General features: G+C 41.1%; 1 protein-coding gene across 4 annotated transcripts in view; it reads right to left on the bottom strand.

Annotated features, from left to right (window-relative positions):
* Positions 1 to 25,229, bottom strand: part of APP (amyloid beta precursor protein) — a 302,781-nt gene that overhangs the window by 51,883 nt on the left and 225,669 nt on the right. For all 4 annotated transcript variants that reach the window (XM_049858263.1, XM_049858264.1, XM_049858265.1 and 1 more), the window contains 2 exons: positions 18,688 to 18,816; positions 17,792 to 17,891 (listed from right to left, as the gene is read on the bottom strand). In XM_049858263.1, the coding sequence (XP_049714220.1) occupies positions 17,792 to 17,891; positions 18,688 to 18,816 (229 nt within the window). The remainder of the gene's footprint in view (positions 1 to 17,791; positions 17,892 to 18,687; positions 18,817 to 25,229) is intronic.

Below are 25,229 nucleotides of genomic sequence, written 5' to 3'. Positions count from 1 at the left end.
GGAGAAAGAACTGTGCTCTGTAGGGTTTTCAAGGGCTGATTTTTCCGAAGTAGACTGCCAAATAGTCAAAAAAAAAAAAAAAAAAGGTTATGCTCATATATGGATCAGTAGCGTGTTAAAGCTCCTTTTCACCTATCCTTGTCATGACAGAGTACAGCAGATTTTCACATATTAACAATTTGATAATTTTAAAAAACTGTGGCTGTTTTGATTTGTACTACTTTAATCACGAGAAGTCCTCAATCTTTTCATCCCTGACTTCTGAGCACTTGTATACCTTTTTCTGGGAATTGGAGCAGTTGTATTTTATGAAGTAATCGAATATATTCATTCACTGGGGTTCTCACCTTAAACATTTTTGTGGCATACGGTTTTTACCAGAGCCCTGGCGGCACAATGGTTAAGAGCTCAGCTGCTAACCAAAAGGTTGGCAGTTTGAATCCACCAGTTGCTCCTTGGAAACGCTATCGGACAGTTCTACTCTGTCGGAACCAACTAGGTGTCGGAACCAACTCAACGGCACATAACAACAACAAAGTTTTACCACCTGGATTTAGAAGATAACAGTATAGTCAAATCCAATTGGCTTATTGGGATTGTAGAATACATCCTGATCTATTTATTAACTTTTCATATGTGTAATATTCTCTAAATCAGTAATTCTCAAAGTTTAGTCTGGTGTTTCAGTGTAGAACTGCCCTCCACAGGGTTTTCATGGCTGTGATTTTTTCACAAGCAGACCTCCAGGCCTTACGTCTGAGGTACCTACCTCTGGGTGGGTTCAGACTGCCAACTTTTCAGTTAGTAGTTCAGTGCTTAACCATGTGTGCCACCCAGGGACCCCTATTTGGCTACAGAAATCCTTTTATATGTAATGTATAGGACTGTCATCCGGAGTAACTGAGAGAAAAGATGTAAAGCTCTAAAAGAGTGGTTGGCACGCAAATGGATATCAAGATGATTCCATTCTCTTTTAAAGCTCTTGTTTAGATTTCTGGACACTTGTGACAGTGAAGGTGGACCAGGTAAAACAGAGTGTCCAAGCAATGCAGGAATCAGAACTCTGTGCTCCCCTCCCTACACTTCCTGTTGTATTGCATGCTGGGCATCACAGCTTATGAGCAGAGGCATTAAGCAAGGAGACGACAGGGAAGAAGGTAAGAGGGGTCAGATCTTGGCCTGGCTGGCTCAGGACATAGTCTCCACGCAGCTGTGGGATCCAAACCAGTTGCCGTCAAGTCAGTTGTGACTCATGGTGATCCCATGTGTGTCAGAGTAGAGCTGTACTCCAAAGAGTTTTCAATGGCTGATTTTTCGTAAGTAGATCTCCAGGCCTTTCTTCCACCACGTCCCTGGGTAGACTGCAACCTTCGACCTTTTGGTTAGCAACTGAGCACATTAACCGTTTGCACCACCCAGGGACTCCAGCTGGCCCACAGGTATGTTTATTTTGGGAGCCTTACAGCCCCTGCAACCTAGTTTTAGTTGAAAATAGAGAGGAGGAATCAATATTTCCTCTAATTTTATTTTTGGGGAGGGCTACTTTGTTGAAGTCTTGAGAATGGAGCAAGTTGCATCCATCCCATTGACACTATGATTAGCCAAATGTCCCCCTGGAATTCGTGATATCCACAAAATCCAAGACCCCGAGAGCTGTTCCTCAATAATTGATTTTCATGGCCCAATGCATTTGAGGAAAACCTCATACTCCCTTTCCCTCCTGGGATATTCACGATGAAAATGGATGTATCCCTGCATTGAGAATTCCTACAGTAGAGAAACTTGGTTAACTGTGTTAACCCAGTCTTTCCTAAATTCAAGGAGCCAGCACTTACAGTAGGGGACCTTCCTCCCACTCCCTGTACCCACACGCGACCATGGCTACATTGCTGGTACCTGGATTTGAACGGCAACCTCAAGTATTTGGGTTAAAGATCCCTCAGGTACTGGGAAAGTTGAAATCAACTTCTGGTTCTAAGGGTAGAGCATGTGGCCCAGTCCAGCCAACCAGCAGTTTCCATCCCACTGCTACAGTTATTGGTTCTAAAGTGGGCATGTGACCTAAGCTGATTCAATCAGAGTGAATCTCAGGACTTTGGTTGGGGTAATAGAAGCCTTTTCTTCTGGATTCTGTATTAGGTAAATTCTAAGCCTAGGGCTCCTGAAAACTTTTTGCTACAGTGAAAGAAGCAGGCCTGAGGACAGAGCTAAGACAAGTGTGGAGAAACTCAACTGAAAAACTGCAAACCCAGTGATATTTTCAATCTCTGGAACAACTCACATCCGAAATTAAACCTAACTCTGGACTTCCCTACTACACTAGTCAATAAATTCTCTCTCTTGCTCATTTTTAAGCCAAAAAAAAAAAAAAAAAAAGTTTAGTCTGCAAGACAGCCATCTAGTTATTGATGGGTACTGTCAAGTCAATTCTGACTCATAGAGGCCCCATGTGACAGAGTAAAACTTCCCCATAGGGTTTTCTCTGCAGTCATCTTTAAGGAAGTGGATCTCGAGATCTTTCTCCTGCAGAACTGCTGGTTGGGTTTGAGTCAAGCCAGCTGGAGGGCTTGTGGAAACACAGGTTGCTGAGTCCCACCCTCAGCACTGCTGATTCAGGAGGTCAGAGGTGAGGCCTGAGAATATGCATTTCTAAGAAACCCTCAGATAATGCTGATGCTGCTCGTCCAAGGACCAAGGTTTGAGGGCCACTGTTCTAAGAATTCCTTGGGGACAAGTATGTATAATACTTACTGTATACCTCGTAGTTTGCTTCACAAGACACAAATACACATTAGATTTGATTTATACCCTCCAAGAGCTTAGTGGGCAATAGTTGACATATACACCTCAAAGTAGTAGTCAACACACGCACTTTATATGCTGTGTGGTCAGAGGGCAGCACAGACCACTTTAACTGTGTTAAAAAGACTTCAAAGCGGAAAGTGACATGAGAGAAGGGGTTTTGAAAGCCGGATAGGATCTCAAAACACCAAGACTGAGTATGTTGTTGGTAGGTGCTGTCGAGTAGATTCTGACTCATAAAGACTCCATGTGACAGAGTAAAACCACCCCGTAGGGTTTTCTAGGCTGTAATCTTTACAGGAGGAGATCACCAGGGCTTTCGGTTAGTAGCCGAGTGCTTAACCATTGCACCACCAGTGTTCCTTGAGACTGAGGATAGCCTAGATAAATGTACCCTGAATTGTGGATACCAGGTCAGCTTGCCTGGAAGGTGGGATTCATAAATTAAAGAAGTGGCTGTTTCACCAGTCTAGAGTTATTTTCAGGGCCAAATGAGACTAGAAGAACAAGACAAAGTCTGTCATCAAAATGAGGACTGCAGATTAATAAAACAAACTGAGGAAAAATACCCACAAAAACCTCTGATTAAATCCTTTTTCTTCTCTCTTCTGTTCCCTTTTCCAAATACCTTTGAGTGGCAAACAATGAACTGTGCCTCCGCTAGCATGAAAAGGCTGCCTGCCCTTCCCTGGCTCATTCCCTGTCTTGGAGAGAAGCCCCGATGATGTGTATGACTGGAAGGCCTGCAGCACCATGTCACTAACACACCACCCACCAACATCTCCAGCCACTGACATTCACAGAGCTAAAGCCTTTACGTCTGAGCCCTCCCAAACAATCAAGACTTGAGGGTTGTTACCTTATACCTTCTGAGAAATGTATGTTTGTCCTTCACAGAAAAACCTAACGGCAAGAATTATATTGACAAAGACCTGGTTGTTGTCATGTTTCATGTATTGGGATATGATTTCCAAGCAAATATAGATACCAACATAAGACATGAATCCTGAAAAAATGCACAACGTAGCTGACATGTGGGCTCTCTCTGAAGACCTTAATACTGACTTAAATTTTCAGAGGTGTTTAGTCCTTGAGCTTGGGAAGCATCAGATTACTAAATCACAATTGCTAATAAAAAGGGACCTTTGTTGTACCCATAACACTTTGAAAAGTTGCTGAGGCCAAATAAATATGATCAAAAACCCAGTTTTGTTGAACCTGGCACCAGCAAGTGTGGTGGAACAAATACCACCTGATTAAGAGGTATTTGAAGTAGATTCGGTCTTTGGTTTTATTCACCAGTTGTAGGACCTTGGGCACATCACATAGTTCTTTGAGTCTGTGAAATACTGTGGCTGAACGAGTTGAAAACTAAGGTTCCCTCCTTCTCTAATAATCTCTCATTTCAGTGGCGGGAGTCAGGAATGACTGTCAGACGATATCACCTAATGCCAAAGACTCACCAAACAACTCTCGCCCTCAGAGCCTCCATTTATTCAGAATCCCATTTATCCAAAGTCTTCCTGAGATTCCTTATAACTTCAAAAAGTTTTCAAATCACAACTCTGAACTCGAGTTCACTGATTACCTACAATTCATATTTGAAATTTACCTGAGGCTGTGTTTTGCATATGCAAGGTGTGTGTGCCATCTCCCCAAGCAGACTTTAAGATACTTGAGTAGGAATGATTGTGTCCTATACCTGCGATGGACCTGCCACTGAACACAGAATCTGGAACATGGTAGGCACAGTGAAGCCTGTGAGAGCAGGAACTCAGCGGGACTGCCTGGTTTTTCCAGGTCTTGCAAGTTTTCAGCCTTTGACAGGGTGCAGTCTTACCACTTTTCTATCATTTGTTTTAGTAGAAAACATTTGAGTTTTCCTTCTCTGACAGGTTTCTGCCTTGCACACATTCTGGTTTTCTCAGGTTTTGCTGTATATAATAAATATTTATTGAAGATCCAAAGCCCCTGATTAATCTTTGGATCCCCTTGTCATTCCCAGTGGCAAAAGGTTCATCAAGATGATGTACATATAGACATATATGCAATCATGTACTTTTGAAGCCCTCCAAGAATTCCTTCCAAATTATTAGAGTGGTGACTGAAAGCAATGGCATTTATCTAGGGCCATTGAGTGGCAATGTTAGTTTTCTTTTATATCTGTTAAAAGTCGTTTGATATGAAAAGAATTGTTGTTGTTAGTAGCTGTTGAGACTAATGAAGAAACTAGAAGTATTTAAAAAGTATTAAAGATTAAAATCTCATATATAAAAAGGTAGAGAACTATTGATTGGTATCCTTGGGAACGTGGTCATTGTCATTATGCAAAAAAAAAGGCTTTACAGTAAAAAGGTCATATTAGCAATGATTAAGGCTTTCAAGCCCAGCTAGATTAAATTTAGCCCATGATACTTTTCTTAAAGTGCATGTCCCATTAAAAAGTGTACACATGGCAACTTTTCTTTCTATTAAATACATTTCACTATAATTTGAGAGTAAGCCCATTTCAGTTTTCAAGGCCAGGTAGTCAAAAAGGAAGGCAGAGTTACTAATTTAGGACTGAAAACAACAATCTCTCTCCAAACAAACAGAAGGTGAACTTTGATTTGTTTCTAGAATTTTCTAAGTCCATACAGTATCGAATGCCACTAAGTATAATCACATTACTATGATGCATTTCCCTTTGTACTCTCGCCTCTCTACTACTCAAGCTCCAGGAAGTACTTTCAGAACTTGGCGAAGCTTCAGAAGGAACTTGTTTTGCTACAACCTCAGAGCTTCACTTCGCTCTCACAGAGTCTGAAAGAGGAGAAACGAATAGTTTGTCAAGCCAGGCTTCTGAGAGGCAGGAGACTGCCACTGCTTCTCCTTCCCTCTCCAAGGTGAACATGGCCCTGGTATCCACTGGCCTAAGGAGCGGCTTTACCAAGCCCAGCGCTAAAGAGGAAGCTAAAGACATAAACCTACACCAGGATATCTGCTCTCAGAGGATAGGGAGACTCAACTAAATGCCCCCCAAACACAAAGCAAAGACACAGAGACATACTTAAGACAATGCAAAAACCAAAAAAAAACTCGAAACCCGTTGCTGTCCAGCCGATTCCGACTCATAGCAACCCTATAGGACAGAGAGCTGCACCATAGGGTTTCCAAGGAGTGGCTGGTGGATTCAAACTGCTGACCCGGTTAGCAGCCGAACTCTTAACCACTGCGCCACCAGTGCTCCAAGATGATACAAGTAGCCACCAGTTGTTGTTTCAAGGAAGAAGGCTTAGCTCATGCTTCCATGAAAAAAAAAAAAAAATGTAAATAACTAATTATAAAAATTTAAGCACATTAAATAGGCTATTTTAAATCCACCATCACAGGTCAATGCATCTATCAACAGCAGATGAAATTAACAGCCTGACCTTGGTCCTTTGGTCACCCGTTTCTCACTTCAAGTGCAAAAGATGCTTTGTGAATAGGATTTTGGTTCATACCAATTCAACATTCCTTTGGACACACGTCTTATAATTTGCAATAGGTTTAAAAAATTGATTCTACTATTTTTGGTGAGGTATTACACCCCAGCTTCTATGATTTACTCTCTAAAGCAGCCCATGGTAGATACGACAGGAGAAAGGTTAACAGAGAGTAACTGGGCTTACTCAGGGTATGTATTTGCAAAATTCGTTTCTGACTTCAACAGTGAGAGGCAAATGAACACTCCTTCCAAACTCTGTCTCACATGCAAACAAACTCATCTCATTCCCAGTTAGTCTTTAAAAAAACATATTTCAAAATTGATCTTAATTTGGCTTCATCTCAATTTTGAGGGTAGCAAAAATCACTGACTTCTTTTTTTCTCCCCTTTTTTGAAACATATCTTGAAAGTGGCTGCTTGTGAAAAAAAACGGAATAACCAGCCCTCGTTCCAGCCTAAAAGCTTTGGTTGTTCCCAAGGTTCCCTAGGAAAATAAGGGCACATCTGCTCCAGTGTTCCCTGCCAGAAAGTAGTCCTGCAGCCACCACTGTGGTCTGATTTCACTCTCCAGTCATTTTAGTTCGGATTTCTTTTTTGGATTTTGTTTCAATTTACAGCACTACACATAAGTGCTGGTGAGTTAGGAAAACAACTTTAGAACCACACAGGGTCGTTACTGAGACCAGAAGAGCTTGGCATGGGAGATCTGGCGTCAGGCTGCACCCACGTGGTCGAGGTACCCAAAGCCAAAAATAATGAGAAACAAAAGAAAACAATAAGAGCATGGCATGAAAACGGACAAAATACCACCTTCTACCAGCCATCGAGGTGTAAGGAGACGCTTACAAAGAAATTTACTGGAACTTCACCAAAATTTGGAGTGAAAGATGACGGCGTGCCAAATACATTCTTCTACTACTTCTAAACAGTAACCCTCCTTAAAAAATCCATTGCCGTTGAGTCTATTCTAACTCATAGAGACCCTATAGGACAGGGAAGAACTGTCCCACAGGCTTCCAAGGAGCAGCTGGTAGGCTCGAACTGCAGACCTTTTTGGTTAGCAGCCAAGCTCTTAACCACTGTGCCAATGGGCTCCTTAGCCCTCCGTAAGGAGGCTGAAAGTAGAATCACCTCAGACTGAATACCTTTTATAGGGTTGCTGTGTGTCAGAATCGACTTGACGGGAATGGGTTTGGTTTTTTGGGTTTTACAGTGCTGTGTGATTGTCCACCATTTTGTCATCCAATGTGAGTTTCCTATGTGTTGTAAATTCTATCTCTATGACGTTACTGAGGTGGGATTAGAGGCAGTTATGTTGATGAGGCAGGACTCAATCTACAAGATTAGGTTGTGTCTTAAGCCAATCTCTTTTGAGACATAAAAGAGAAAAATGAGCAGCAAGACATGGGAACCTCATACCATCAAGAAACAAGAGCCAGGAGAACAGCCTATCCTGCGGACCCGAGTCCCTGTGCTGAGAAGCTCCTCGACTGATACTGATTGTCAAGGACCTTCCTCCAGAGCCGAAAGAGAGAGAAAGCCTTCCCCTGGAGCTGGCACCGTGAATTCGGATTTCTAGCCTCCTAGACTGGACGAGAATACACTTCTCTTTGTCGTATTTCTGTGACAGCAGCACTAGATGACTAAGACAACAGGCTATACCTGTTGTTCTGGGTGAAACTGTCTCCCAAAGAGGCATGTTGAAGTCTTATACTCTGGTACCTGTGAATGTGATCTTATTTGGAAATACAGTCTTTGCAGATATAGTTAGTTAACATGAGGTCATCTTGGAGTAGGATGGCCCTAACCCAATACGGATGGTGCCTTTACGAGAAAAGAAGAGCCAGGAGAGGACACCAGGTGAAACAGGTAGATGCAAAGGGAAGATGGCCATCTGAAGGAGGAGGCACAGAATGGAGTTTTGCTGCCACAAGCCAAGGATTCCTGGGACCACCAGAAGCGGGGAGAGAGGAGAAAAGATCTTCCCCTAGAGTTTTCAGAAACAGTGTGACCCTGCCAACACCCTGAGTTTGAACTGCTACCTCCAGAAATGTGAGAGAATGAATCTGTATTATTTTAGGCCATCTACATTGTGGAAATTTGTCATGACAGCCCTGTGCAACTAGCATACCTGTTTTTTTTTGGAAAATATGAACAAGGGGCCCTGAGACTCTTGTAAAACCAAAGACAAAAACCGTCTATGGGTTGGTTATGACACATATACATGTTCTTCTTTCCAAATATATACGCTATAAAATCTGCACACACTTAAAATTTAGGTCTGATGAAGCATAAAGAATAGGACCACAGTAAGTCAACAGCTCTCTCATGTTATTTACTTCCACTTTATTTTTTTCTTCTCCTTGATGCCCTTCCTTCACTTGCAATTATACAAAAGGGTAATTGTAATTCTCAGAAGTATGAAATGCTCCATTCTGCTGGATCGGGAGGTGCTGTAAACAGTCTATTTTAAGCCAAGTCTACTTTGGTCTCATTAAACCAGAAAAAAAAAAAATCAATAGGTTTATTAGGAGTGAGACAATGGAAAGCCTTTGAAATAAGCATGCTGCATTTCTCCCAAACACTGGACAATTGAATAGAAAGGCCACAATAAAACTGTAATAAAAAATTATATGCATTCTTTACCCAGTGCAAGTTTCTTCATCCCTTGCCATTTTGTTCAATCCTACCCCATTCACTATGAATTCAGCCAGTGAGCCTTCAAACATCTGGTTTATAATAATTCATGCTTTTATTAATTTTGATCTCAAGAAACAAACAAAAAAAAAAGAATCAGGGTATGAAACAATTATGCCTTCCTTCCCCTTCTCCTTCCCACTGCCGTCCTCGTAAACTGGCCATCACGGCATTCCGTGAAACATCCATCTCTGAATTGAGGGCTACGGTGTTTTTAGCCTTGAGACGGCTGCGAAACGAAGCACTTTAACAAAGAACTCTAGTGCCAACAGACAGGGTGGACTAGAATCCTTTTAGCACAGAGTTAAGAGGCTTATGAAGGGCAAAGAAAGCCAATCATTTCCAAATGGCAATCTGACAAACCAAAGGCTGAGGGTGGGGACGAACAGCAGGGGTGAAAGATGCTGCCTTTTCAAGGATTCACAGATGCTGGAAGGAGAGGACGGATATTGAGGAGGAGCCACCTTGTCGCTAAAACCACGATTCTGTCATTTGTTGAACGAAAAAGTAATAAAATCCTAAAGAGCCATTTAAAATAGATGAGAGGATTTTTCCCTCTAAAAACAATGCTTTATGCTTTTATTGCAAGAAAGCATCAGAATTTGTAACTTTTTTTTTTTTTTTAAAGGGAAGCATTAAGGGATAAATGACTGTGTCTGGGAGTTCACACTACTTCAAACTGAGCTGAAAAACTACATTATAAAATAATAAAAGGTGTATTTCTTATAAAACAACTTTTAGGGCAGTTCTGATGATTCATTCTTACTGGTCAAGCAAATCAAGTAAATAAGCTCAGACTGTGGATGGCAGGACAGTTAAACCAGACAGCGTAATTAGCAAACCCAGCATCAAATTATGAACATCAGGCAGACGACCGGATAGCGGCGTCACGGTACAGTGGAGAGCCATATTGTGAAATCTATCAATTATAGTCCTTAGGACTCTGTTTTATTCACTTTATTTTGATATGTTTGCCAACCGCCTTCATATCGTTGGCTCGATCAATGACAGTGTTACAGAATGTTATCGCCAAGGAAAGAGATTTGGTTTGTGCTTTGCTATGCTATGAACTAAGGAAGGAACTCAGGGCAGGCTTTAGGGTTATGGAGGGGTCCATTTGATCAACCTAAATTAAGCAGCATCAGCACCACAGCCTGGAGTCCCTGGGTGGTGCAAAGGTTAACATGCTCAGCTGCTAATAAAAGGTTGCAGGTTCGAGTCCACCCAGAGGTGCATCAAAAGAAAGACCTGGCAACCTACTTCCAGGAGACCAGGCACTGAAAACCCGAAGAAGCACAGTTTTATGCTGACACACATGGGGTCGCCATGAGTCAGAATCGACACGAAAGCAACTGTTTTTTAACCTTGAAGGCTGGGGATTTGCTTTAACATTTTGTCTATAATTGGTGGTGTAGTGATTAAGAGCTCAGGCTGTTAACCAAAAGATTGACAGTTTGAATCCACCAGTTCTGTCCTATGGGGTCGCTATGAGTCAGAATCAACTCGACAGCAACGAGTTTGTCTATAATTACTGAATACCTACAATGTACCAGGCCTTCTGCTGGATCGTGAGGATGCAAAGATGACCAAGGCGTGGCCTGGAGGAGCTCACATAATAGAGGGGTTGGTAGACACACAGTAATTAAATACACAGTACCATTACAATAATGGAAGTGGATACAAAGTGCGTTAGGCACCGAGGTTAAGTAGAAGAAAACTCTGTCTGAGAGGGGAGAGTGCACAGTAGAGAAAGCACAAGTTTAGGAGTCAGAAAGACCTTGACTCCACATCCACTTTGATCACTTTATTATCTGTGTTTAGCAAGCTGATGACCTCTCTAAGCTTCGGTGTCTTCAGTTGCAAATTGGGGATGGTACCCCTGGATTCATGGGCCCTCATACTTGACCACATGCTGATCTGGGTGAACTACAAGAAAGCCCCACCTCAAGTGGACAGAGTGCTTGGCTCCTTAAGTGGAATGTGGGTAGAGATCGGTCCCCACTTTCCACCTAAAACACCTGCCGTATCCATATATGGCAGCCCTGAACCTCCAGAATGAAATTTCATAGAGTCTGGACCACTGACATTATCACTAAGAGACACTCATTATTTCATTACATGCCTGTCGCTCAAATGTCAACACCTCTCTCTCTTTCCCTGTGCAAATTAGTCACAGGGTTTTAGGACTGTGAACATTTCAATCAATGAAGAACCACCAGCAGGTTGTAGTTGTGTTTTAGCAGGGAATTTGGGGCGGGGGGTAGCCACAGTGAGACAAGAGTCGGGAATCTCGTGAAACTGATGAGAGGGTTAAGGTTCTGAACTAAGGTAGTGGATGCTCAGAGCAGGGATTCCACATGGATACAGGCAGCAAAATATGTAAGACTGTACTTGATATGAAATCACGGGTGAAGGAATAGAAGGTATCATGGGTAAGTTTAGGCAACTTGGAGGATGGTGGAGCCATCGATCATGATAAACCTGATGCTGTCGAGTTGATTCTGACTCATCGCAACCCTAAAGGACAGAGCAGAACTGCCCCAAAGGGTTTCCAAGGAGTGGCTGGTGGATTCGAACTGCCGATCTTTTGGTTAGCAGCCAAGCTCTTAACTATTGCGCCACCAGGGTTCCAGGGTCTATTAGCCATGATAGTGTATAAAAAGTGGGAGTTTCAAGAGGAACAAAATGAGCTCTTCTTACAAACACTGACTGGAGTTTGAGAGGCTTGTGGCATATTTCAGTAGTCTGGAATGTGGTGTTAGGACCCAGCTGACAAGGTGCTGCTAGACCTAGGGGATCAGGATTTACTGGAGTTAGTGAAGTCACATAAACAGGTGGGATTACACAGGAAGCATGCTGGGTGAAACACCAGACTGGGCCAGAAGTCATACCTTTGTTGAGCCCTACTCTCTGAACATACTTCCCCGTGCTCACAAATCTGATGCCAGTTCCCAACTTCCCGCCCAGTGTTCCTGCTTTCTAGTGTGGCCCCGTGCCCCTGTTCCACACTTCGTCCCATAATAGAGAACCCTATCCTAATGCAGAGCCCTGGTGGTGCAGCAGTTAAGAGCTTGGCTGCTAATCAAAAGGTTGTAGTTCAAATCTACCAGCTGCTCCTTAGGAACCCTATGGGGCAGTCCTGCTCTGTCCTACAGGGTTGCTATAGGAGTTGGAATCAACTTGACTGCAATGGGTTTTGGTTTTTGGAAACCCTGATGGAGTGGTAGTTAAGTGCTATAGCTGCTAACCAAAAGGTCAGCAGTTCAAATCCACCAGGTGCTCCTTGGAAACTCTATGGGGCAGTTCTACTCTGACCTATAGGGTCGCTATGAGTCGGAATAGACTCGACAGCAACGGGTTTGAGTTTTTTTTTTGTTTTTTTATCCTAATGGGAACATAGAGTTCTAAAAACAGAAATATTATGTCACTAAAGATACTGGCAGTTCCTCAGAAGTGTAAAAATCCTTCATTCATAGAGCACCTGTTACCACTACTTAATTAAACTATTAATATCCTAACAGTCTACATTTACAAGCACAAACTTTTATACAGAGGGCGTGCGTGTGCAGGTGTGCTCAGACGTCGTCCTTTTTCCAGCGGCTCTGGGTTATAGCATCATCCTTATTTGCACTGAACTGACTCCGAATCACACACAGAAATGGTGGATAAATGCAAACCAAATGAATAACGAAGCATGTCGTAAGCGACTGTTAGAGAGAATACAAGACATAAACTGGAAGAAGTCTGTGAAGATCTTATGCAGAAAATGAGCTAAAGAAAAACTTTCATTATGGAAAAGTCAAACATACACAAAAATAAGCAACACAGGGAACCACCAGACACCCACCCCTTCAAAACCTAGTGCTGATAGCCAACCTCATTTCACCTACGTCCCTGCTTGAAAGTGGCTTATTGGGTAGAGGACCTCTAAGCTCAATCCAGAAAAGCCTTTCTCCCAGCAAGTCGTCTTCTTTAGCACCCTTTCAGGTGCTCAGAGGATACACAGGCCTAATTGATGCAAGTTCAACGTCATTAACACAGGCTTCTCTTTCTCTCTGGAAACAGCCATTTAAAAATGGAAGTATCCGAAATTCCATATGAAATCAATTTTTTAAAAAAGATTAGCCTTCAGGACTTGGTGTCTAGTACACTTAGAATGACAAAAATATCTTTTAAAGTAACATGCCCTGAATCCATCCTAATGGTTTGAGCAAGAAAATTCCATATTCTTATTATCTAAATATCCTCCCTGTCTTCAGATCTGAAGCTCACTGTATTGTCTTATTCTTGAGCATTTTGCAGCATTCTTTAAACCAAATGATAGTTTAGCTTACTTAATAAAGGAGGTCTGCTTCAGCATTGTACTCTTTTAAGAACTACCTACACGGTATCAAATGGCAACAGCATCTTCAAAGATTAGATAGGAAACTTATGAGACAGTGACTTTATGTTAATGGGGGAGGAACAATTCGGGAAACGAGGGTGAGAGCGTATTCTCAGCAACAACAATAAAATAAATTAAAAAAAAAAGCTCGTAAAATAAGGCAAAATTCACTTGTATAGAAGATCTCAGCTTCAGTTCATTAAGAATGTAATGATTTCTTTCATCCTTTCTACAACTTATTGGAGGAGCTGAATATACAATATTTAACAAGTTTCTTACCAATTTCTATCCTACAAGTATATCTAATAGGTGTATTCATTACCTAAAGGCACTTAATAGAATAAAAAATTAATTGGAACTTCCTGTCCTCGATCTGTCGTAAGATCTTTCTCAACATTAAGTTCCCCTACTGAACAAAAGCTTTCTTCCTCCTTCTTCCAGTTGATTTCAAGTCCAGTTCTGACTCATGGCAACCCGATGTGTGTTAGAGTACAACTGTACTCCATAGGGTTTTCAATGGATGAATTTCCAGAAGTAGATTGCCAGGCCTCACTTCCTAGGTGCCTCTGGGTGGACTTAAACTTCCAACCTTTCAGTTAGCAGCTCGGTACATTTAACTTTTCTACCCCAGGGATTCCAACAAAAGCTTGGATGACACATTATAAAGCTTCTTTCCAAGTGTGTAAACTGAAGTATATTTGATTCCTTCCACTAATACACAGTACTGAAGGGACCATTATCACCTGATGCAGGCCAAACACCTGACAGTAATGCAAACAACATTTGCAAGGAAGTATTAAGTTAGAAAGGAAAGAGTAGAATAGTATTGGCATGAACTGTAAAAAATAAGCCAACTGCTCTTTTAATTGGTGTTTCAAGTACTTCAGAGGAGGAATTTCTGTAATGGGTGTACTCACCTACCACATTCTGGGTATTTTTTTAAGTTTTAAAATATTCTTATTACACCTCTAGAATTAATCCGAATGTATAATTTCAAAGTTGAATTTGAACTAGGGCATTGTAGTTCATCTCATTTCCTCAGTTTTGAAAGAACTTTTCAGTGATCATACTGTTCCAGCTTATGGGGGTGGGGGGAAGGCTCTCAGGGTCACTCTCTCATTGGTACAGTATTTTGCAGTGCTATCTGTGACTTAATTCACTATGGAGGCCAAATTAAAACAGTTCACTCATCAATCCACTCACTTAACTATAAAGAGCCAAAAGGAAACCCACTGCCATCCAGTCGATTCTGACTCACAGTGACCCTATAGGACAGAGTAGAACTACCCCACAGGATTTCCAAGGAGTGGCTGGTGGGTCCAAACTGCTGACCTTTTGGTTAGCAGCCAAGCTCTTAACCACTGAGCAACTGTGGCTCCCACTTATCTCTAAAAAAAAAAAAAAAACTGTTGCCGTCTAGTTGATTCTGACTCATAGTGACCCTATAGGACAGTAGAACTGCCCCATAGGGTTTCCAAGGAGTGACTGGTGGATTCGAACTGCCAACCTTTTGATTAGCAGCTGAATTTTTAACCACTACGCCACCAGGGCTGCACTTATCTGTAGCACTTAGATAATCCTGAAGACTTTTCATCTGAATTTTAGTTTCTTGTTCCAGTAGACTAGAAGAATTTAGAACTCTGTTAAATGTATTTAACAGAACTCTGTTAAAATGTGTTTAACCAACTCTTTTTTTAAAGTAAAATTTCCAATACTGCTAATCAGCCTTCCAAACCAATTGCTAGAAAATGGTAGTACCTGTTTTCCGTTCTAGAAACAAAGTATGAAGCTTTGACTATATTAATTACTGAATGTTGGAATCCTAAAAAAAAAAAAAAAAACCCGTGCTGTCGAGTCGATTCCGACTCATAGCGACCCTATGAATCCTTTTATTGGAATCCTATTATTTTAAAATGGCTAAGTAGACTCCATAAGTCTTCTACCAAGAGACTTCAGGTCTCATTTCAGAGCCTGTAACAGCTCTTCTCTCCACTGCTATTCACTTCTTATTTATTTTTTTAAATTTTATTTTATTTTTGTTGTTGAGAATATACAAAGCAGAACATACACCAACAATTTACACATATATAATTCAGTGACTTTGATTACAGTCTTTGAGTTGTACAACCATTTTTACCTTCCTTTTCTGAGTTGTTCCTCCCCCATTAACATACACTCACTGCCCCTAAGTTTCCAATCTTTTGAGTTGTTGTTGTCAATTTGATCTGTATGGATAGATCTTAAAAGAACACTGTCCTCAAGGCAGACATTCTTTACTAGTTAGGCTAAACTACTGTTCGGTTTAAAAAAGACTTCAGGGGATATTTTTGTTTAAGGTTTAAAGATTATCTCAGGGTAATAGTTTCGGGGGTTCACCCAGCCTCCATGGCTCCAACTGCCTTTCTGTTCTGCATTTTCCCCCTTTTGATCAGGATTCTTCTATGGAATATTTGATCAAAATATTCAGTAACGGTAGGTAGGCACCATACAGTTCTTCTGGTTTCATAACAAAGAGGCAGATGTTCATGGAGGCAATTGGCTACATATCCCATTTCCTCCACCTATTCCTGACTCTCCTTCCTCTGTTGCTCCAGGTGAATACAGATTAATTGTTGTACCTTGGATGCCTGCTTGCCAGCTTTTCAGACCCCAGGAACTACACAACGGCGTAGGAGGTGGACAGAAGCACTAAGCACAATATTGGGCCAGCTAACTGGGATGATTCATGAAACCATGACCCTAAACCTCCAAGCCAAGGAACCAAATCCTATGAGATGTTTGGTCATATATAAGCAGCATGAGCTACTCCTTTTTTTCTGTCATCGTAAAAATATCTATCATACAACTTCTGCTAATTCACCTTTTCTACAGGCGTATAACTTATTGACAACAATTATATTAATGGGCTCTGCAATCTTACCCTTAATCAACATCTTGGGTGTTTTGAGCTCACATGGTAGCCTGCACCTATTTCCAACCCAATTAACAAAGGGCATGATTTTTAATGGAGAGAGACATGACACATGCATAATGCTTATTTGCTGACTGAATGAACCAGATCTTCAGTATACATACATTGCTTCATGTTGAAAGATCTAGTAGCATAATTGTCATCTATGTACCTTTATGGGATGAAGTTAAATAAAAATGGACATTTTGGGTGCTTCCCAAGAATTATGATATGGGATACTTGGCTCCCTTTCTAATGAAAATAGATTTGGGAGAATTTATAACTCGTTGCCATCAAGTCAATTCCAACTCATAGAGACCGTATAGGACACAGTAGATTTGTCCCATAGGGATTCCAATAAATGGCTGGTGGATTCGAACTGCTGACCTTTTGGTTAGCAGCTGAGCTCTTAAACACTGTGCCACCAAAGCTCCTGGGATGAAATTTTAAAGGTGTTATTAGGAGAACTAGATACATAAAAGATCCTGGGTGCACAATGTCAGTGTCCTGGTTTTCATGATGTATTGTACAGTCATGTAAGTCATTACCAAGGAATGGTTGATGCTGGTTGATGGGGACAGCAGAAATCTCTGTATTATTTTTGCAACTTCTTGTGAGTCTACAGTTATTTCAACATAAATAACATAAAAAAATAGTGGCACATATTTTAAGTTTAAACAACAGTGTGGTGTAGAGAACACTCATGGATTTTTTTTTTTTTACTATCAAAGAAAGTTGTGACTTAACTGAAAATAACTCTGAAGTCAGATTTGGCTTTGGCTGTGCTACTTAGGATATGTGTGAAAAAAGCGAGTAAGTGACTTAGAATCTGAGTTTGAGATTCTTCGTCTGTAAAATGGAGATACCGTGCCATTTATGAGGTGAAAAGTGATGAAGAATTAAGAAATGAAGAAAGGGTTGATTCTTTTTTAAATTGTAAAGTACCAAAGCATGATAAGGTGATATTCACAAGATTGACCAAATTAGAAAAAAACTGCTGACAAACATAATCCAATAACTAAAAAAAAAACTAAACTCATTGCCTTCGAGTCAACTCAGATTCATAGCAACTCTAGAGGAGAGAGCATGACTGCCCCATAGAGTTTCTAAGGAGTGCCTGGTGGATTTGAACCGCCAACCTTTTGATTTTCAGCCGTAGCATTTAACCACCACAACACCAGGGTTTCCATAATCCAATAACTAGTGGCTCATTATTCCACAAATGTATCATAGGTCAAGCTATGTTTCTCCCAGCCTTACACATATGAAGAGTTAAGAACTGATGGACTTGTTAAAGTGACAGCTAGATCCATCCTGCAGAGTTTCACTGTGAAAGGGAATCAGCTCTTTTTCTTTCTATTTGAACTCTGGCGATCCGCGATGCAGAACTCACATTTCCAATTTTCTCCCTCGGATGGGTTTGGGAATGGTGCGTGGCAGGTATGTTTCCAAGGATAGCATCAAAAGAACAGCAGAACAGCTTACTTACCAACTTCATCCTGAATCTCCTCGGCCACTGCAGGTACATTGTAGAGCAGAGAGAGAGACTGGTTCATACGCTCGTAAATCACACGGAGATGTGTCATAACCTGCGAAAGAAGACAGCTCCAGGTAAGCCCACTCTGGGAGTAGGAATAGTTATTTTCCTTACCGGGCACCGCAGGCAGATACAAACTTCCAAAATAATACTAACGAAATACCATGGGACCTTTGAGCTATGCTTTAAGTCTATCTTTACACTTCCCGTTATATCGTACACTCGTACGTAACTCAGCTGATCTGAAAGATGCTGTCTGCCCAACTCCAATTCATACTCTCCAATTCCGTACATCACCCCTGACACCCTGGATCCATTTCACTGAATATTTTGCAACATGAAATTTTAATTTGATTGGATATTCTATGCTAAATATTCTTAAATAAAATCTCTTCAAGGAAATGTAAAATTGCCAATTTTCAGAGGTAAATCCTGGTGTTCAACCTTCACGAATCTGGAAGTATAAGCCATATTATTGTGGCTCATGTTAAATTAAGCAGTGGCAGTGGAATTTCTGAATGTCAGCCATGGTTGCATTGAGCCATTTTAGAGGTTCTGGTTTATCCAGCGTTGGTTTTCTCCACTTTAGTCATCAGTTTTAAAAGGTACCTTAATCAGCACCAGTAGAAACTTAAGGCTTTTATATTCCTTATTATTTTTATAGCCCATAGAATGGTAAGCCATAAGCCTTGCTCTAAGACAAGCCTTTAGAATTTACCAGGTATTAAAGAGCTCTTGCCATAGATGTACACCACCAATGCCTGCTCGGGAAACACCTGAAGTTCCTAGCACCCACCCACCAAGCAAGGGCATGAGATGGTCAAACAATCATTACAGTAAACACTTGCCTGGGACCGGATCTGAGCAGCTTTCTTTGGATCCACCATGCGCACATGTTCAAAGTGCTTAAGGGTGTGCTGTCGGTCTTTCTGCTCAGCGCGCACATACTTCTTTAGCATGTTGAACACGTGACGGGGCTGTAGGAAAAAACGTATTTTTTTTTTCAGGTTTTTAGAACATATCCCTCCTAATGTTTTTGGTCCACAGGTTAGTGCCTCCACTAATTCATTCCATGACGCGAATGCATCGAAAGTCAGCTTCTTACACGTCTCTCTTCTAAATGTTTCTCCCACTCCTTTCTTAATGGGGTAATTACTTAGTCAACTGGCCACTTTTCATTTCTACAACAGTATTCAATCAACGTTTTCTTTTTAATTAGCAGCATCCTGCTATAGAAGGAGAGTCGATTTTGGAATCCCCCAAATTTAAGTTAGATCCTTCCTTTCTCTCCCCCAGATAGAACTAACCAAACCAAACTCACTGCCATCGAGTCGACTCCGACTCACAGGGAGCCTACAGGACAGAGCAGAGCTGCCCCATAGGGCTTCTAAGGCTGTAAATCTTTACGGAAGCAGACTGCCACATCTTTCTTCCATGGGGCCACTGGTGGTTTCGAGCCGCCAACTTTTCAGTGAGCAGCCAAGCTCTTTAACCACTGCACCACCGGGACTCCTTAAATATAATTCACAGGGGTGTATATGGGACATTTCTGTATACACAGTCCTACGGCCAGTGGGAATCTCAGAAGTAATGTTGCACAAATAATCCCATTAGCAGCAGCCTGTAACAGTACAATAATCAAAATCAGAAAAACAATGAGGAAACTTAATCACTACTAATTTGTTGTTAAGATCTAAGAGACATTATATCTTTCCAGAGGAAAGAGCAATGCTAAGCTGTAGCTATTCTACTTTGAAAATTAATTAACTTCTTTCTAAGCCATCAGATTCTAATTCTTTCAGCAACAATTAAGTTTCTTCTTAAGTGCTTCTATTTTTTTCCCAATTGGTTCCACTTCATTTTTATTCCAGTTTTACTTGAAAACATTCATCCTAATGAAAAAGGACAGAGGCTCCTTTGTCTTCGACGATGTTATTGCTAAATGAATTCTACTACAGGATTTTGTAAAATGATTTTCAACGATACGCCTTTCTTCTCCTTTGGGGGAGAAAAATCAGTTATGAAAGCTCATGTTGGGAATAGAATTTTGTTCCCCTGGGCAAAGCTAGTTATTATTAACCTTGGAGTCAAGGGCATCCTGAACACCAGCAGGAAGGTGTGGAATTCCTTCCAGGGGCGTAGAGGTGGGGGTTCCAATGCTTTTGTCCATTCTATCAATAGTGTATGGACTGGCCCTCTTCTTCCCCTTTTACTGGCTAATCCGTTCTCATCAGTAAGACTCAGCTCAAGGGCCAGCTCTCTGGCATTCCAGGTTGAAACTGGTGCCCTTTCTCTGTGCTCCCGAGAAATACTGCACAAATCCCCATAATTGCACTTAACATCATTTATTATTTATGCTTCTGGTTCCCTCCTAACTGTGAGATCCAGAAGGGCTGGACTTTTCTTTATTGGTAATGTAACCACACACAGCCTGACTCACAGAGGGTGGACTGAATGTGTCACCTGCTTGGCTATGTTCTTATACTTGAAGGAAAAAACAAACAAATACTAAAATAACATAAATAAAACAAATCTGGACTCATCTGCCCTATTCATTTCCTTTATCCTGGAAGAAATGTGCCTTTCCATAATCCCAAGGGAGGCAGACATCACGAGCTTGAAACATAGCTGTGGGCTGTTCATCATTACAATTCTCATTAGGGCTGTGAAGTCTGGTTGAGCTTACACATGAGGGGATGGCCTTTTAAATCTTAACAGTAGTAAAATATACAACAATCGATAAGCTACATATATAAGACACATATTTAAAAGATGTAGGCTTCTATACACCAGTCAAAATGAATTTTTAAAATGTCAGAACTCAAAGGCTGACTATTATTAAATGTGAAGGACAGTTTGTATGGAGGACTGTGTAATCAGAATGCCACATACCCTTGACACCTGTTCACTATTAAGCACTGAGGCCTAAAAAACCCCTCTAGCTCTATTACAATTCTACTTTCAAGGTTAAGACAGAAAGGGTTGTAACTGACTGCATTTATATATGACACTCCTGTCCCCTCACTGGTACAGCTGACTGGCTTCATGTGTTTCCTTAGTTGCTCTATTTCCTATTTTTCTCTTGAAAATAATTTATTGTTTCGGTGAAAATGTTTTTTTCTTTTAAGAGCTTATGTAAAAATTACAAATAAAGATTCCCTTCCATCATTTATTTTTGCAGTTAGCTACCTTTGACTGTTTCTGTAATAAAAGGGTTGTCACCAGCAAGCTTCTGCACTAAGGACGCCATGGTTCCAAGCTGGCCTTGGCATTACTGTATTTGCTAAATGTGAATTTAGAGAATGGGGCTGCAATATCCGATAACTGATATTGGGGTCTCTCCTTTTTCTTCCATTCTCAACACAAACGGCATACGTTCCTACTTGCTAACAAAAACCTCACAACTGAACAAATAAACATCATGATAAACAGGGAAAAGATGGAGGTTGTTGGGAATTTCATTTTACTTGAACCCACAACCAACATCCATGGAAGGAGCAGTCAAAAAAATCAAATGATGCATTGCATTGAGCAAATCTGCTGTGAAAGACCTCTTTAAAGTGTTAAAAAGCAAAGATGTCACCTTGAAGACTAAGGTGCACCTGACCCAAGCCACTGCCTCATATGCATGTGAAAGTTGGACAATGAATAAGGAAAACAGAAGAAGAACTGATGCCTTTGAATTACGGTGTCGGCAAAAAATACCATAATAATGTACCATGGACTGCCAAAAGAAAGAACAAACCTGTCTCTGAAGAAGTACAGCCAAATGCTCCTTAACTATGTCTGACATACTTTGGACATGTTATCAGGAGGTGTCAGTGCCTGGAAAAGGACATCATGCTTGGTCAGCGAAAAAAAGGAAGACCCTCAGCAAGATGGACTGACACAGTGGCTGCAGCAATGGGCTCAAGCATAACAACGATTGTTGAGGATGGCACGGGACCAGGCGGTGTTTTGTTCTGTTATAACATGGGTTGCTATGAGTCGGAATCGACTCGACGGCACTGGGTTTGGGTTGTTTTTTATGCCTTTAAAAATAAATATGAGAGTCTCAAAATTACTGAAGCCTCAATATTCTCAACTGTGCAATTCAGATAATATTTTCCATGAAGAGTTTTTGTGAGGATTAAAAACGGTCTGTTAGTTCATCAACATAATGTCCAGTCCGCAGCAAGTACTCAGTACACACATATGTCATCTGCTCAGTCCCGGTCTCCGACTTCCAGCCCCCTTCCTTTCCTTAAGCAATAATAGTCGTTAACACTCACTACCAGTTGCCACCGAGTCGACTCTGACTCAAGGTGACCCATGTGTGTCAGAATGGAACTGTACTCCACAGGGTTTTCAATGGTTGATTTTTCAGAAGATTGCCAGGCCTTTCTTCTGAGATGCCTTTGGGCAGACTTGAACCTCCAACCTTTTGAGCACATTAATCGTTTCCACCATCCATGAACTCCAGTTAACATTTATTGACTGCTTATATATGAAGGCAGTGTTTTCTTCATGGCAACCCTTTGGCAGAGGCCCAGCTGCTCTCGCCACTTCACAGATGAGGCAAACGAGGCACCAAGGAGTCCGAGGTGACCTAGGCTACACAGCTGGCCCAAGCTTACACAGCTACTCAGTGTGAAGAGCAAGAACAGGTAGCCCACCTGCCTCACTCCATGGTTGGTGCCCCTAACCATTAGGCAATCCTGCCTGTCCAGGAGAGTCTAAAATGGATCAAGTTAAATACAGTTCTACAAAAATAATTCACAGAGTTGAACACAAAAAGACAAAACTGAATGATGTGAAAACTGAGTGTGCACCGGGAGTCCTCACCTGAATTTACAGTTCTTATAAGCTCAGAGAATGTACTTTGGGGGAATGTTAACAACAGCTCTTTCAATTGTGCAGAAGGTGATTCAGGTAACAGCTTGTTCAGTCTCTCGCTGACTGTCCTCAGCTTTAGGCACTTGGCTTTCTCTAGCTAATGCAACACAGGTAGGGAGGGGGAAATAGCAAGACAGGACGGTCCCCTGTCAATCTGCTTAGAGATCAGGATTGCTAGAAAAATGATTAACGGTATTACTTAAAAGTCAGGCTTTTGAGACATTCATAGATTCTATTTCTAAAGTCTTCCTTATCTTCTGTTAACATGGATAATTAATGGCGAATGTGTTCATGTGTTTTCAGCTGCTTGTCTCATTTAACGCTGACAATTTTTCATGTGCTTCAGTTTAAGAAATATATTCGTAACTTCCCTGAAAAATCCCCAGAGCTTGACAATGAACCGGCTGCAGGACAGGCTCTCATGATTCCCCTCTCCTGGGCGTATAATGAGCCCGGCAGCCCCCAGGCCGCTCTGACCTCATCGCCGTTTATGTGAACACAGACGCACATTACAGGCCCATCTAAATAAACAGAACCCTTGCCTTCCTAGGGTCTATTTGATAAGCAAAGCCTCGGGACATCAGAAAATCCAGGAAGACATTTAGGATGCCCGTAGGTAAATGAATTAAAGACTTCTGCTTGGTTGGTTTGCCCATGAAAACACATTTCTAGGAATCATGCTTAGAAATAAAAAAAAAAAACAAAAATTACGTTAGCTTAATGTTGACAAGTAGACAGATAAAATGTACCGAGTAAAACGGTTAGTTGTCTCTACACCTCGAAACAGTTTTCGGTAAGAAAGAAAAACAGAACGTTTTCTTATATTTTCATATTTTTTAAGGCGTTCTGGTGGCACAGTGGTTAAGCACTCGGCTGCTAACCAAAAGGCTGACGGTTCGAAGCTACCAGCTGCTCCGCAGGAGAAAGATGGGGCTGTCTGCTTCCATAAAGATCACAGCCTTGGAAACCCTGTGGGGCAGTTCTACTCCGTCCTGTTGAGTCGCTGTGAGTCGACTTGATGACAATGAAACAATGGGACAATATACCGGGTTTCCTGAGTGGTGCAAAAGGTTAATGAGCTCAGCTGCTAACTGAAAGATTGGAGGTTAGAGTTCCACCTAGAGGTGCTTCAGAAGAAAGCCCTGGCAATTTGGAAAAATCAGCCACTGAAAACCAAACGGAGCACAGTTTTACTCTGATACACATGGGGTCATCATGAGTCAGAGCTGACTCAAAAGCAACTTTTTTTTGGAGGGGAGGGGGTTAAAAGTGGCGCCCTACTTTTGGTATACAACTCACGCATATTTCATTCAAAATTAAAAAGTAATTGCCTTCCTAACTTTTAGCCAGAATACAGAGTCCCAGGGACTCCAAGCTATTTGTTTCTGGAGCTATATCGCGTATCTCACAAAAACAAGGAATCCCGATTGTCTGGGCGGGCTCGTTTCATTATGCACAGAGAAGGATGAATTTTCAAAAAAATCTAATTCAAAAATATAGAAAATTCATGCAGGAATGGTAGAAAAAAAAACCTTGTCTCTCTACAGAGGTATAGTCTATTGGCACAATACTTACATTTAAGACCAGGTTATTCAAACACCGAGAATAATAAATATAAGAATTCAGTGGCTAGTCAAAAGGACACTGAAAACATGGAGTGCTTAAGAAATATTATTTTGAAATCTCTTTGCATATGATTTGAATCACTCTCAAGTCTTTAAATCTTCTGTAACTAGCAATAACAATTTCTCTGAGAAGTTCCCCTTACTTCAGAATTTAGATATTCTGTGAATTAATACCACAATCTGGTTATGCTGGTGCTGGATGGCAATCTTATTATTAAAACTTACAGCAAAGAACAGAGATAACAGCAGGAAGAGATCCACCCCAGGGACCTAATTATATCCAGACCTTTTCATTGTCACTATTGTTTTTTAAAAGAGTGTTTAGTCCATAATATCATTGAATCTATTTGCAATTGAGGTGGTGCTTTTCAATTTGAACTGAACTGACCTCACAATCACATGACTTTGGGGAACATTATTCCAAAAAGAAATGTACTGATAGGTTAAGACTAGGCATAACTAAGATGGATTTAAACGTCTTCTATGAGAGCAAAAGAGAAGGTGCTTAACCTGAAAACGGATTTGTGTACTGGATCATTAAATGGTTTCCTCTTTTCTTTCTCTGGGAACAAGGGTATAATATATTTCTACCACCTAGCACAGTTCTTGGTAAGACTGGGTTGTTAATAACGGTTTGTTAATTAAATTAAAAACTAACCTAGAGCTAAATATAATTTCAGAAACAGTTCCAGTAGCGTAATATATCTTTCATAATATATCTGAGTAGAAAATAATCATCACTGTAAGTTGAAGAATTGCGTTCTCAATTTTCACAGATAATACTGATTTTGCAACCCCGCTTGATATCTACCTGTCCAGTGTATGGCGACCCTTTGGGTAGCTGTTTTAACTGAGAACACTTCCCAGAAAATACATTTAATTGACTTGTA

Source organism: Elephas maximus, chromosome 18, assembly GCF_024166365.1.
Source record: "Elephas maximus indicus isolate mEleMax1 chromosome 18, mEleMax1 primary haplotype, whole genome shotgun sequence".
Taxonomy (NCBI): domain Eukaryota; kingdom Metazoa; phylum Chordata; class Mammalia; order Proboscidea; family Elephantidae; genus Elephas; species Elephas maximus.
This window is presented reverse-complemented; position numbering and strand designations above follow the sequence as displayed.